Genomic DNA, 13,810 nt, shown 5'->3' on the forward strand with positions numbered 1-13,810 from the left:
GGTATTCTTTATTTTTTTCAACTTAATTAGTACTTTTAAGTTACAATCTGTTTGGTGAAATATTTCTATATTTTTTTTGACACTGAAATACAAATTTATCATAAATAACATGAAATTCAAAGAGTTTAAGAAATAATTCATAACTAAAAAAAAAATCATCACAATCTTATTGTAAAAAAAAAATCATCACAATCTTAAACGATCTTGTTTTCCAACAATCTAGTGGCTATTTGATTTCTAGCTCTATCCATATAGTTCCCATCTTGTACTCTTCTAAGATTGTGTGAACTCATATCTTCATTAGTATTTCTTTCGCTCCGGTATATACCCACGGTTTTGATCACACTTGTTAAATTCCACATCTTCAACACCACATATTCGAATGAAGTTATGGAGCGCTGTTTCATGCAATTTGCTTGCTATTTGTTCTACTCTTACTGATCTAGGCATGACTTACAACTATTATTAATTCAATCATATCTCTTTGCATTTGAAAAAAATGCAAATATATAGTAAAGAAAATAAATAAATTTTACAAGATAGATAATAGGTGATAAAGAACAAATAGACAAAAAAAATTTAATAGAAACTAAGGAATAAGAAAGCAAAAACTGAATGATGTATATCTCAAATAAATGGCATAAAGTAAAAAACAAAACTAAAACAAAATGGTATGAATTAAACAAATCAAAAAGAAAATCATACCTGCTGCAACTATGCAAGTGTCAGGCGGCGTTAGGGTTTTGGCATGTGGTGTAAGCAAAGCATAATAATAATATATAGCAGTCAGAACATTGTAAAAAGGGCAAACAATTGTAGTGGGAACTATTGACTAAAATAAAATAAAAGCGGGAATTGTGCGTTTTTTTACGGTAAAAAGCGGGAACAGTGCAGAAAAAATAAAATAAAATATAAATTGGCATACACGGGAATCGATGGGCAGACCTCTAGAGTGAATCATCCGTATAAGTTGGTTTTAAGTTGGTTTTTTCTTCTTTTTTATTAAGTCACTTATATTATATTTTCTTCACAAAAAAAAAGATACTTTTTATTTTAAGAACTTTTTCAAAATTATGTTTGGCCCTACTTCCACTTAAAAGAAATAGTAAAGTAGAAAATAAGTGAGGCCAAACACTACCTTAGCCTTCAAACACCTTTCCTGCATTTCTCCTTGCCTCTCGTGCAGCTATGACAAGCTCCACCAGCCCTACCCTCTCTTCACCCAATTCTGGCTCCTCATCTCTCTCGCCAACCGCCAAACATTCATTCCATCCGGCTCTCGCCGTATCCAACATCAAGAACCATATCTCGATCGTTCTTGAAATGGACAAAGATCTATATGGAACATGGGCTGAACTTTTCAAAATTCATGCTCGATCTCATAAGGTCATTCATCATATCATTCCACCGGAAAACGGCAACAAGAAGCCTGAAACCGATGAGGAAAAAGAAACGTGGTTGACTCTTGATGCCACTGTTCTTCAGTGGATTTACTCCACTATTTCAACCGACCTTCTCACCACCATTCTGGAACCCGACTCTACCGCTAAGAAGGCATGGGATAGGCTACGAAACATCTTCCAAGACAACCAGAACTCTCGTGCGATTGCACTTGAACAAGAATTTTCTATCACCCGATTGGAAGACTTTCCAAATGTTTCAGCCTATTGTCAACGACTGAAAATGCTTTCAGATCAATTAAAAAATGTAGGTGCACCTGTTTCCGAACACCGAATTGTCCTTCAAATGGTGTCTGGCCTCACTGATGCATACCGAGGCGTAGGAACAGTCATTCGACAAAGCCGTCAGCTTCCTGATTTCTACCAAGCCCGCTCTATGCTCATTTTGGAAGAGACCGGCTTGATCAAAATGACAGCAACAGGATCGAATTCTGCCATGATTGCAGCACCATCCAACGGTGTTGATGAGAACTCATCGTACTCCCAACAATTTTTCCCAAAATCGCGGCGAAAAGAAAGGGGGCAATCGCGGTAACAACAACAACAACAAAAACCGAAACAACAGTTCTGGCGGAAGACGCGGCGGTGGACGCGATGGCGGACGCGGCAGTGGTGGTCGTGGAAACGGTGGCCGCCGGTACGGTGGTCAGCAGCACCAGTTCGGTGGTGGACATGGATATCAATATCCTTCACCTTGGCAACAAAATAATACGTATGGTTGGGGGTGGATGCCACAACCTTGGGCTATCCCTCCTTGCCCATATCCATCTTCAAATTGGGCTCAACCAAATGGGCCATCAAAACAGCCAGGAATTTTAGGACAACGTCCACAAGCTTATGCTACCAGCACCCCCTCCTATGCACCTACAGACATAGAAATAGCAATGCATACTATGTCATTGAACGTTCCTGACAACAATTGGTATATGGACACTGGAGCAACGTCTCACATGACGGCATCTCAAGGTACTCTCTCGTCTTATTTTAATATGAGCAATTTAAATCATAATATTACTGTTGGTAGTGGACAAGAAATTCCAATTTGCGGTTTCGGTCAAAAATCCTTTTCCCCACCCCATCCACCCTTACATTTAAAAAATGTCCTACATGCACCAAAACTCATCAAAAATTTAATATCTGTGCGTCGTCTCACAACCGACAATAATGTTTCCATTGAATTTGATCCTTTTGGGTTTTCTGTGAAGGATTTTCAGACAGGAATGCCACTAATGAGATGTGATAGCACCGGGGATCTCTATCCTATCACAAATAATATTTCTCAAGCCACCCATCCATCCAGTTTTGCAGCTATTACTCCAAGTTTATGGCACAATAGATTGGGACACCCAGGCCCATCTATTTTACATTATCTTAGCAAGAATAAATTTATTTGCTGTAAACATTTATCCTCTTCTATTGTTTGCAAGTCTTGTATTTTTGGGAAACATGTTAAATTGCCATTTTATGCTTCATCTTCTAATACTTTAATGCCTTTTGATATTATGCATAGTGATTTATGGACCTCTCCTGTTTTAAGCACTGCAGGGCATAAATATTATATTCTCTTCTTAGATGATTATTCTAATTTCTTGTGGACTTTTCCAATTAGCAAAAAGTCCCAAGTACATACTCGATTTTTTCATCTCTTAGTGCTCTTATTAAGACACAATTTGAAAAGAATATTAAGTGTTTTCAATGTGACAATGGGAGGGAATTTGATAATGAGTCTTTCAAAAAAATTTGCGACACAAATGGTCTAATTTTTCGGTTCTCATGTCCTCACACTTCTCCACAAAATGGAAAAGCCGAACGAAAAATACGAACCATTAATAACATTATTCGTACCCTTCTTGCCCATGCTTCCATGCCCTCGTCATTTTGGCATCATGCTTTAGAAATGACAACTTATCTTCTAAACATTCTCCCAAACAAAATACTTCACCACAAATCCCCTACTCAAATTCTTTATCACCGGGACCCCACTTATGCACATTTACGAGTTTTTGGTTGTTTATGTTACCCTCTCGTCCCCTCCACTACCATCAACAAATTACAACCTCGCTCTACCCCCTGTGTGTTTTTAGGTTATCCCCCAAATCATAGAGGATATAAATGTTATGATTTGTCATCTCGCAAAATAACCATATCAAGACATGTCCTTTTCGATGAATCCCAGTTTCCTTTTGCCACACTACATTCACCCACCCCTACTACCTATGATTTCCTAAATGATGATCTACATCCAAATCTAATACATCATTGGCAAAACCAAATGTTAGACCCACACTTACCAGCCCCACCTGTTGTAGTTCGCTCCCCTACCCCTTCACTCCAACCTAACTCTCCCGAAATACAGCTTCCCCCCCTCACCATCCACCAGACTTACCATCACTCAACCAACACCAACCTCAACCTACACAAACACCCGCACGTACCATGACAACTAGAAGCATGCATGGCATTGTAAAACCAAAACGTCTGTTCAATCTAGCTTCCACAATTACCCACCCAATCCCCTCGCCTCTTCCTACAAATCCAAAACTAGCCTTGTCCGACCCGAATTGGAAATCTGATATGCAAGAGGAATACGATGCTCTTATTAAAAATCAGACGTGGGATTTAGTACCACGCCCCCTGATGTCAATATTATTCGTTGCATGTGGATTTTTAAACATAAAAAAAATCTGATGGTTCCTTTGAGCGGTATAAGGCTCGTCTTGTTGGTGATGGCAGGTCTCAAAAGGTTGGAGTCGACTGTGATGAAACTTTCAGTCCCGTGGTGAAACCAGCAACAATTCGCATTGTTCTCAGCATCGCCTTATCAAAATCATGGCCCATTCATCAGTTGGATGTCCAAAATGCGTTTCTCCATGGAAATCTACATGAGACTGTTTATATGCATCAACCCATGGGTTTTAGGGATCCATCTCATCCAGATTATGTATGCCTCTTGAAGAAGTCTCTTTACGGTTTGAAGCAAGCTCCCATAGCATGGTATCAACGTTTTGCTGATTTTGTCTCCACCATTGGTTTCCACCATAGTAAATCTGATCATTCATTGTTCATTTATCACAACGGTAACCATATGGCATATATCCTACTATATGTTGATGACATTATTCTTACTACCTCTTCTGATGACCTTCGTAAGTCTATTATGTCACTTCTTGCTTCAGAGTTTGCTATGAAAGATTTGGGGCCTCTCAGTTATTTCTTAGGCATCTCAGTGACCAGACATGCAGGTGGTTTATTTCTATGCCAGTGAAAATATGCTGAGGAAATCATAGAAAGAGCTGGCATGACTTCTTGCAAACCGGTGTCAACACCAGTAGATACGAATGTGAAACTTAGTGCATCCTCAGGCTCTACATATGAGGATCCCACTCATTATCGCAGTTTAGCAGGAGCATTGCAATATCTTACCTTTACGAGACCTGACATATCATATGATGTTCAACAAATATGTCTACACATGCATGATCCCAAAATTGAACATATGAATGCTCTTAAACGTGTTGTGCGTTATGTACAAGGCACACTTCATCTTGGTCTACATTTGTACACATCCTCCATAAGTGGTCTCATCTCTTACACTGATGCTGATTGGGGTGGATGTCCCGATACTCGACGCTCCACTTCTGGCTATTGCGTCTTTCTTGGAGACAATTTGATTTCTTGGTCCTCTAAACAGCAACCCACCTTATCTCGATCCAGTGCTGAAGCCGAGTATAGAGGAGTAGCCAATGTTGTTTCCGAGTCATGTTGGATCCGTAATTTATTTTTGGAGCTTCATTATCCGATACGCAAAGCTACACTGGTGTACTGCGACAATGTTAGTGCTATATATCTCTCCGGCAATCCTGTTCAACATCAGCGCACTAAACATATTGAGATGGATATACACTTTGTTCGAGAAAAAGTTGCTCGTGGCCAAGTTCGTGTCCTTCATGTTCCCTCTCGCTATCAAATTGCTGACATTTTCACTAAAGGTCTTCCGCGCATACTCTTTGATGATTTTCGTACCAGTCTCAGCGTACGTGAACCTCCCGCTTCAACTGCGGGGGTGTGATAGAATATGGAAACATTTGATAGATAGAATATGGAAATATCTTTGTACATGAATGCATATATTTTATATTAGGCTAGTAAATATTCCTAGTATGATTTACAGCCTTGAAAGGTGTTGATTCATTTGTATATAACTATTCTTATATGAATGAAATACTCACGGAATCAAATTCCTTTAATTAGAACATTCCGGAACAATATAAGCTGCAAATGAAAGCTTATAAACAAAACTGAAACAATATACGCTGCAAATGAAAGCTAGTAAGCAGAACTGAATCAATATAATAAGCTGCAAATAATACAAGTACTGAAAAATAGCAAAAGCATGATTAAAACTAAAAGTAGCATATAGAAACAAGATAAAATTAGGAGCATCGTGTGTACTCCAATACACATAAAAATGCCTATGTATATAGGGAAACATAGGGCTTAAATGCTCGTATTCATAATAACAGGACTCGATAGGACAACATAAATCATAAAACTACAGAAGAACCAAGTCATTTTACTTGTCGAAATTTCACATTTACGATAAAATTCCAAATTACGAAAGGCTAATACTGCCTTAAAAATTATGCATTCAAAATGTAATTATAGATGGAACCTGATATAGGATGAGTTTATGGATATAAATGCATTACAATCTCACCCTATATAACATAATGCATGTAATTTTGCAGTGCTGCCACCATCTAACCAATAAATTTTTTCCTCACTTTGTTATATATAATCAATAAAATGAGTATCATTGTCTACTGCTGTAAAATGAGTATATGGTTGCAGCATTCAAACCCCTTACAGATGACAAGAGTGAATATAAGTTGAAAAAAAGTGTAACTAGAAAACAATTGGCTGAATACCTACGGCTCTAATTTTATTAACCAATGCAATTGCCTTGTTAAGTTGATTGTTAAGAGTCCCACATCGGTTGAGAGATGGCCTGACTAAGTGTTTATATACTAGAGGCAATCCTCACCTTACAAGCCGGTTTTGTAAGGATGAGTTAGGCCCAATACTCAATTCTAAGATGGTATCAGAGCCTCTCCACGATCCGTTGGGCCACCTGTTATCAGGTTTCCGCTATCAGGCCACCTACCGTTTATATCCACGCACCAAGCCCAATAGTGCTGGGCGTGAGGGGGTGTGTTAAGAGTCCCACATCGGTTGAGAGATGGCCTGACTAAGTGTTTATATACTAGAGGCAATCCTCACCTTACAAGCCGGTTTTGTAAGGATGAGTTAGGCCCAATACTCAATTCTAAGATTGATGATTTTTGCACAAAGCATGTAATAAAGAATTGTACGTGATTGTATTGACTGGTTGACCTATACCATGCATCTCCTCTACAAGCTCAAAAGCAAAAGAGATTTTCCCCGATTTGCACAAACCATCGATAAGAGTACCGTAAGTTACAATATTAGGTTTAATCTTCTTGCTTTGCATTTCTTCAAAGAAATTCATGGCTTCATCCACCACTTTTATCTTGAATAATCCATTAATTATGATATTGTAGCTCCGAACCAAGGTTTTAAATTGCGGTTGCGGTTGCAGGTGTTGCGATTGCGGCTAACGCGGACACTGCGATGCAACTGCGGCCGTTGCGGCGTGAAATAATTTTTTATCCGCACAAACACAGAAAAAATACTATAATTATTGTAATTCCTTATATATCTTTTACTTGTAATTCTATATAAATTTTAATTCATTTTTAAGACATGGTATCATGTTTATGAATAATATAACTTTGACTCCAATGGAAGAAATATTAACATATATAACATTTATAATTGTTATAGAATTTATGTTCTTAGCCAAGATTCACAAATCTTCTTCTTTCCCCTGTTTTAAGTTCTTAGAATTTATGTAGCAGTACCTTCTTGTTGATCTAGATCCCAACTTTCTACCCCATTTTCATCTTCACATAGCGAAGCACAATATGAGTGAAGGGAAGGGAAGAGTTACATAATACATACATTAGCATAGAGCAGCAGAGCACAGTGATGCAAAGAGGAAAGATCAAAGGAAGCTGAAATTGATGAATATTGATATTCGGTGAAACAACTAATTGAACTCACACAACAACACATCTAGTCATCTTCTCGACAACTCATTGAGACATAAGAAGACAGAAACTCTAAAATGAAATGACATAAAGGAAAAAATAAAGGTGAGATTCTCTGAATTTTTACGAAAAGGAATATTGGATAGAACCGTTGCGGTCGTTGCGGTCAAAACTCCGTTGTGTTGCGGTAAAATGTTGTTGCGTTGCGGTTGCGTTGCGGCATCACGTGTGATTTGAGTTCACACCGCAATTGCGGTCCGATGCGGTTGCAGTGCCTACCGCATCCGCAATATTGCGGCCGCATCACCTGATGCGATCCGCAATTTAAAACCTTGGTCCGAACATTAGGAGTCACTCCCTTATCGACTATAGTGTTGAATATATCTAAGGCCATGTTCACTTGATTAACTAAGCAATACCCATCCACAGAGGAGGCTCGCATGCATGTGCGAGGTGTGCGACGACATAGGGCCTCAAAATTTTGAGGGTCTCAACTCAAAATTTTGAGGTTCTATATTATTACTTATATATTATTTATACCTATAAAATATCAGATATATTAATAGATTAATTTTTAGGCCCTAAAATAATAGTTATATATTGTTAATGTTCATAAATATCATGAGTATCAATATATTAGTTATCTATACTCGTAAATATAGTTGTAGTCCATTTTAATCTTTGCATAAAATTTAATCTAGATTATGATGTTCCTTTTTGACGTTATATTCAAAGATAATTATTTTGTATTTCTTGTTCCATTTAATTTAATGTAAGATTTAATATTGATAATTTATATGTTTACAAGAATGTTTTTTTTATATTATATGCAATTTAAATCGATAATTTTTTTTATTTTTTATTTATTAAGGAACCACTTTTATATTTTGCACAGAGCCTCCTAAAACTCGGAGACGCACCTGCCCATCCATTAAAGCATTATAAGTAACAACAACTGGTTTTATACTTTCTTTCATCATCATAGCCAACATTGATAGCTTCTTTAACATTTCCTTCCTTGCAAAATGCATCAACCAATATATTAAAAGTATAATCCTTTGGGTTGATGTTTCTCAATACCATTTCATGAAACAAACCAAATGCTTCTTTCAATTGACCAACAATACAAAATCCGTAGATTAGAGCATTGAAAGTGAAAACATTAGGAGAAATTCTCTATGTGATCATTTCAGAAGATAACTCATAAGCATTAGTTACAAATTTATCTTTACATAAACTATCAATGATTGTGTTATACATTACCACATCGGTAAATTGAATGATAGATGGGATATGGTGCATTTGCAGCATGTGATGGAATGACGAAACATCATCATCATGAACATTATTGTGAGATTGAGAGGTAAAGGAAAGAAGAAAAGGAGTATATTTGGGAATAGAAGAAAGAGAGAAAGAATAATACCTTGTTAGGGTTAACCTTGAAACTGACAGAGAAAACAACATTGCTGATGCTGAATGAATGAATGAACGAACGTGAGAGAGACTTAACAACTAACTCGCTCAATAGTAAGATCAAGTTGCTCTTTTACCCCTCAGACTAGAAAAAATACACTATGGAAAAATATAATTTTGATCTACTTATTTTTAAAAGGGTAAATGATCATTTACCCCCTGCAAAATAAGCAAATTTTCGTTTACCCCCTATGCAGATTTTTTTTCTGTTTACCCCCTGCAAAAAATAGATTCACTCATTTTGCCCCCTGTGTGTACAGCAGGACATGTGATTGTGCAAATTTGCTGATGTGACTTGTACACGTGGAAAAAACATTTATATTTATTTTTAACTTCCACGTCAGATAATATTTTTTTCAAAAAAAAACATTTAAATTTTTTTTCCTACAAAATTAATAAAACGAATTTTTTTTCCAAAATAAAAAGAAAATCCTACAAATAAAATTTTTTTCCCTACAAAATTTTAAAAAATTCCTACAAATAGTTTTTTTCGTACAAAATTATAATTTTTTTCCTAAAATAAAAAAACGAATTTTCATATTTTTCTCCCAAATAAAGTTTATTTTTAAGATATTAAAAAATTATTTTCAAATCTTTTTTATTTAAAAAAAACAGAATCTTCGCCGGTTTGCTTCCACCGTCGTGATCATATTCGCCGTCATCTTCTTCAATCACCGGAATCGTCTTCTACTTCGTTATTGTCTTCTGCTTCCTTCTATTTTTCTAGTTCTAGGACAAATGATTTTGGTATAAGAGGAAAATACGAATAAACTTCTTTTTCTAGTTTTTTTAATTCAAAAAGATTTGAAAATAAATCTTTAAAATTTTTATTTTGAAAATAAACTTTATTTTGGGAGCAAAATAAGAAAATTCATTTTTTTTTTGTTGGAAATTTTTTAAATTCTTTGTAGGAAAAAAAATTACTTTTTTTGCAGGAAATGTTTTAAAAAATTTTGTAGGAAAAAAAATTTATTTGTAGGATTTTTTTGGGAAAAAAAAAAAAAGAAAATCCGTTTTTTTATTTTGTAGAAATTTTTTTTAAAAAAAATATATTATCTGACGTGGAATTTAAAAAATAAATATTAATTATTTTTTCCACGTGTACAAGCCATGTCAGCAGATTTGCACATTCACATGTCCTGCTGTACACACGGGGGGCAAAATGAGTGAATCTATTTTTTGCAGGGGGGGTAAACGAAAATTTGCTTATTTTGCAGGGTGGTAAATGATCATTTACCCTTTTTAAAATAATAAATTTTATTTCCTGCTTTAAAAATCAACTTTCTGATTACCAATTTAACTTTTTTTTTTTTTAGAAATTTTTGCCTCTCATTTTTATTTATTTTTGTTTAGTTAATAAAATAAATGGTTAATATTATTTTTCCCCTGCCATTTTTTCCTGCGTAAATGCTATTATGCTACTCAAAATGGGCTGGCCCGAATGGGCGAGCCCGCCAAACTCAATTTTTTCTAGGGCTTGGGTCTTGGAAATTCTAGCCCGAATTGTTTCCAGGCTTTAGCCTGGCCCGATAAAGCCCGATTAAAATATGGGCTAATCCGAATGGGTCATGGGCGGCTCACAAAACCGAATAAATTATAATAAAAGAAATTAAAATTTAAAATAAATATAAATAATTTGTTTTGATTGATTTGAACTTAATTTGTATTATAAGAGTTTGTTTTGCCGTCCTACGAGTTTCTCAAATATCATCCGTTACTTAAGTAGCGGACGGTGTTTTTTCCTCAAATTTCTCATTTTTACTACTTAAGTAGCAGATGAGTAAAAATAGGGCGCGCGAGAAACTCGTACGTAGCGGATGAGTAAAAATAGGGCGCGCAAGAAATTCGTAAGTACCGGATAAGTAAACATATAGAGCGCGCGCGAAACTCAGAAGTAGCAGATGAGTAAAAATAAGGCTTGCGAGAAAGTCGTAGGTAGCGGATGAATAAAAATAAGGCGTGCGAGAAACTCGTAGATAGCACATGAGTAACAATAAGGCGCTCGAGAAACTTGTAGATAGCGGATAAGAAAAAATACGGCGCGCGAGAATTATTATAATATATAATATATATGTATAATATAAGTAGCGGATGAGTAAAAAATAGGGTGCGCGACAATTATTGATGCTATTTATAATGTTGAGTTTGAACACTAAAAGTAAAATAAAAAAATAAATCGGGCCAGCCCGAATGCCCGATAACCCGTGCCGGGCTGGACTCGGACACAAATTTTGGTAACCCGACGAAGCCCGACCGGGCCGAAATGGGCTGGGCCGCCGTTTTGACAGCTCTGCATTTAGTACTAGAGATATTACTCCCTCCGTACCACAATATATGTCGCTTTGACACTTTTACGCATATTAAGAAAACTAATTAATGTTGTATGGAAAAGAGAGATTATGAGTTGATTTACAAAATTGTCCTTCATTTATGGTATAGAAAAAATAAATTGAAGAATTGAAAGAAGAGAGAGTAATAAATAGTTAAGGGTGTAATAGGCAAAGTAGCATTAAATGCTTCATTGGTAATATAAAACGATATATATTATGATACAAATTTTTCCCCAAATTGACATATACTACCACAGAGGGAGTAAAAATAAAGAATCTTCAAAATACAAAGGTGGAATTGCAAAAAAAAAAAAAAAATACAAGAGAAAAACAAAAACTCGATCAAATGGCAGGGGATAAAAGTGTTATTAATCCAAATATATGAGTGAATTGTTATTAAGATTCGGCTCTTCTAAAGGGAGTGATTCAATTTTTTTTGTTGCCAATTAATCTATGTAACTAGAAAATTCATCGAATAAATTGAGTGTTCAAGGTTCGAACTCAAACTCCTGTACATTTAGTGTAATATCTCTATCAAGTAAACTAATCTCACTAAAATGCTAAGCGTGTGTTTGGTTTAGCGGTGACTAGAATTGAGTTTGGTAGAATTGATTTTGATAGAATTGATTTTGGTTAAAAGTGAGTTGAGTAGAATTGATTTATGTTTGGATATATCAATATAAAAGTGATTCTCAATATTTGATGTTGTTTGGATGATATGAATCAAAATTACTTTTGAATGTGTAAATTACCAAAAAGACCTTTTAACATATATAAAATCATACTTCCTTCAAAAAATATATAGAATCGTACTATAAGTAATAATGTAATAGTATTATATAAAAATCACAATATTCCATTTCATGTGTTAAAAGGTGAAAATTTTGAAGGGCAACTTCAGCCCAATATTAAAAAACAAAAACCCAATAGTAAAAAAAAAATAATTCAACCCAAAAATAATAGAAGAATTGTCTAGAACCAGCCTTTTAATTTTAATTAATAAAAATAAAAACAAAAGACTCTTTTAACAAAAGACTCTAGACCTTCACCAACTATTCTGTCTTCCTCTTGTTCTGTTTTTGCGCTGGCTGCAACAACATTAAAGCTTTCACCAACTATTCTTTCTTCCCCTTGTTTGCCAAAATTTATAATATTTCATTTGTGTTCTTGTTGAATCTTATGTGAAAATTGGACGTTTTCTTCCCTCTTTCTCTTCCATTTTTTTTCTTCTGAAAAATCTGCAAAAATAGGAGAAAGGCGTTGCTGATAAAAAAATTGGAAGTTTGAATGATGTGCAGTGAAGAAGAAGATATGAGTAAGGGTAAGTAGGTAAATATAGATGCCACCGAAAATTAAAAGTATGAACGTGATTTTGTTTTGACGTGGAAGCTCCAATTTGTGGCTTCGACGGGACTTGCGTTTGGAAGAAGAATCACGTTTCAGAGATTTAATTTCATAGCTATCCAAACATAAAAAAAATTGCTTCAAATCGCGTTTGAACCTCAAAACGTGCGTTTAGCTGTTTCAAACTTGGAACCAAACAGGTACTAAGTGTATGTTTGGTTTCAATTCTGGAGTAGCCAAAATTGATTCTGGACATGTAGAATGGATTATGACTTGTTTGGTTCCTCAAAAGTAGAATTGATTCTGCCTCCAGAATGGATTCTACTTGAAGCTAGAAATTGTAGCTTTTCATTCTAGAATTGATTTTTACACTCAAATTCTTTGTTCAACTCACTTTTGTATGAATATATCCAAACATAAATCAATTCTATCAAACTCAATTCTATTAAAATCAATTATGTCAAACTCAATTCTGTCAAAATCAATTCTGTCCACCGCAAAACCAAACACATACTAAGTGATTCAATTTAGGATAGTAAATCAAAGATAATATTATTTATAGCGTCATGATAACATAACAAATTATAAGATTGTACCAATCATATATTAGTCAATTTACACTTTAGTTGTTATTAAAAAAAATTTACTTTCCTATAAACTTAGCTCAGTCGGTGAGAGACATCACATTTTATATGAGTAGAGTTTCGAACCCTGGACACCCTATTTATCCACTTTACTTCGTTTAAATGATACAAATCTTTTCGCAACTGCAAATCGTGGGGCTAAAACTCCTTGATACTAGAACTGACCTCCGAACCAGATTAAACTGGTCGCGAAAAAAAAAATCATACAAATCTTTTTTTTGTTTAAACAAAAATGATACAAATCTGTTATTAAAATCTTAATACAGTACTCCCTCCGTCCCAAAATATAAGCAAAAATTGGTCAATGAAAGTTGATGTATTTGGTTTAAAATTTAGTCCAGATACATTCACTTTTGTTGACCTCCTTTTGCTTATATTTTGGGACGGAGTAGTATACTATATTGACAAGTCATCCTGACATGCAATTC

The 13,810-nt window shown here is 35.2% G+C and overlaps 1 protein-coding gene across 1 annotated transcript; it reads left to right on the plus strand.

Moving 5' to 3' along the window:
* Positions 1–1,188: 1,188 nt before the first annotated feature.
* On the plus strand, positions 1,189–2,897 carry LOC123916832. Its single transcript, XM_045968394.1, has 2 exons — positions 1,189–2,426; positions 2,666–2,897. Exon 1 carries the CDS (start codon positions 1,189–1,191, stop codon positions 1,993–1,995), a length of 807 nt encoding a protein of 268 aa, XP_045824350.1. The 3' UTR covers positions 1,996–2,426; positions 2,666–2,897.
* Positions 2,898–13,810: the final 10,913 nt, after the last annotated feature.

Source organism: Trifolium pratense, linkage group LG3, assembly GCF_020283565.1.
Source record: "Trifolium pratense cultivar HEN17-A07 linkage group LG3, ARS_RC_1.1, whole genome shotgun sequence".
NCBI classification, from domain to species: Eukaryota; Viridiplantae; Streptophyta; class Magnoliopsida; order Fabales; family Fabaceae; genus Trifolium; species Trifolium pratense.

Excerpts from the sequence above, each read along its gene's own strand:
- LOC123916832 (XM_045968394.1), top strand. The coding sequence starts at position 1,189 with ATGACAAGCTCCACCAGCCCTACCCTCTCTTCACCCAATTCTGGCTCC.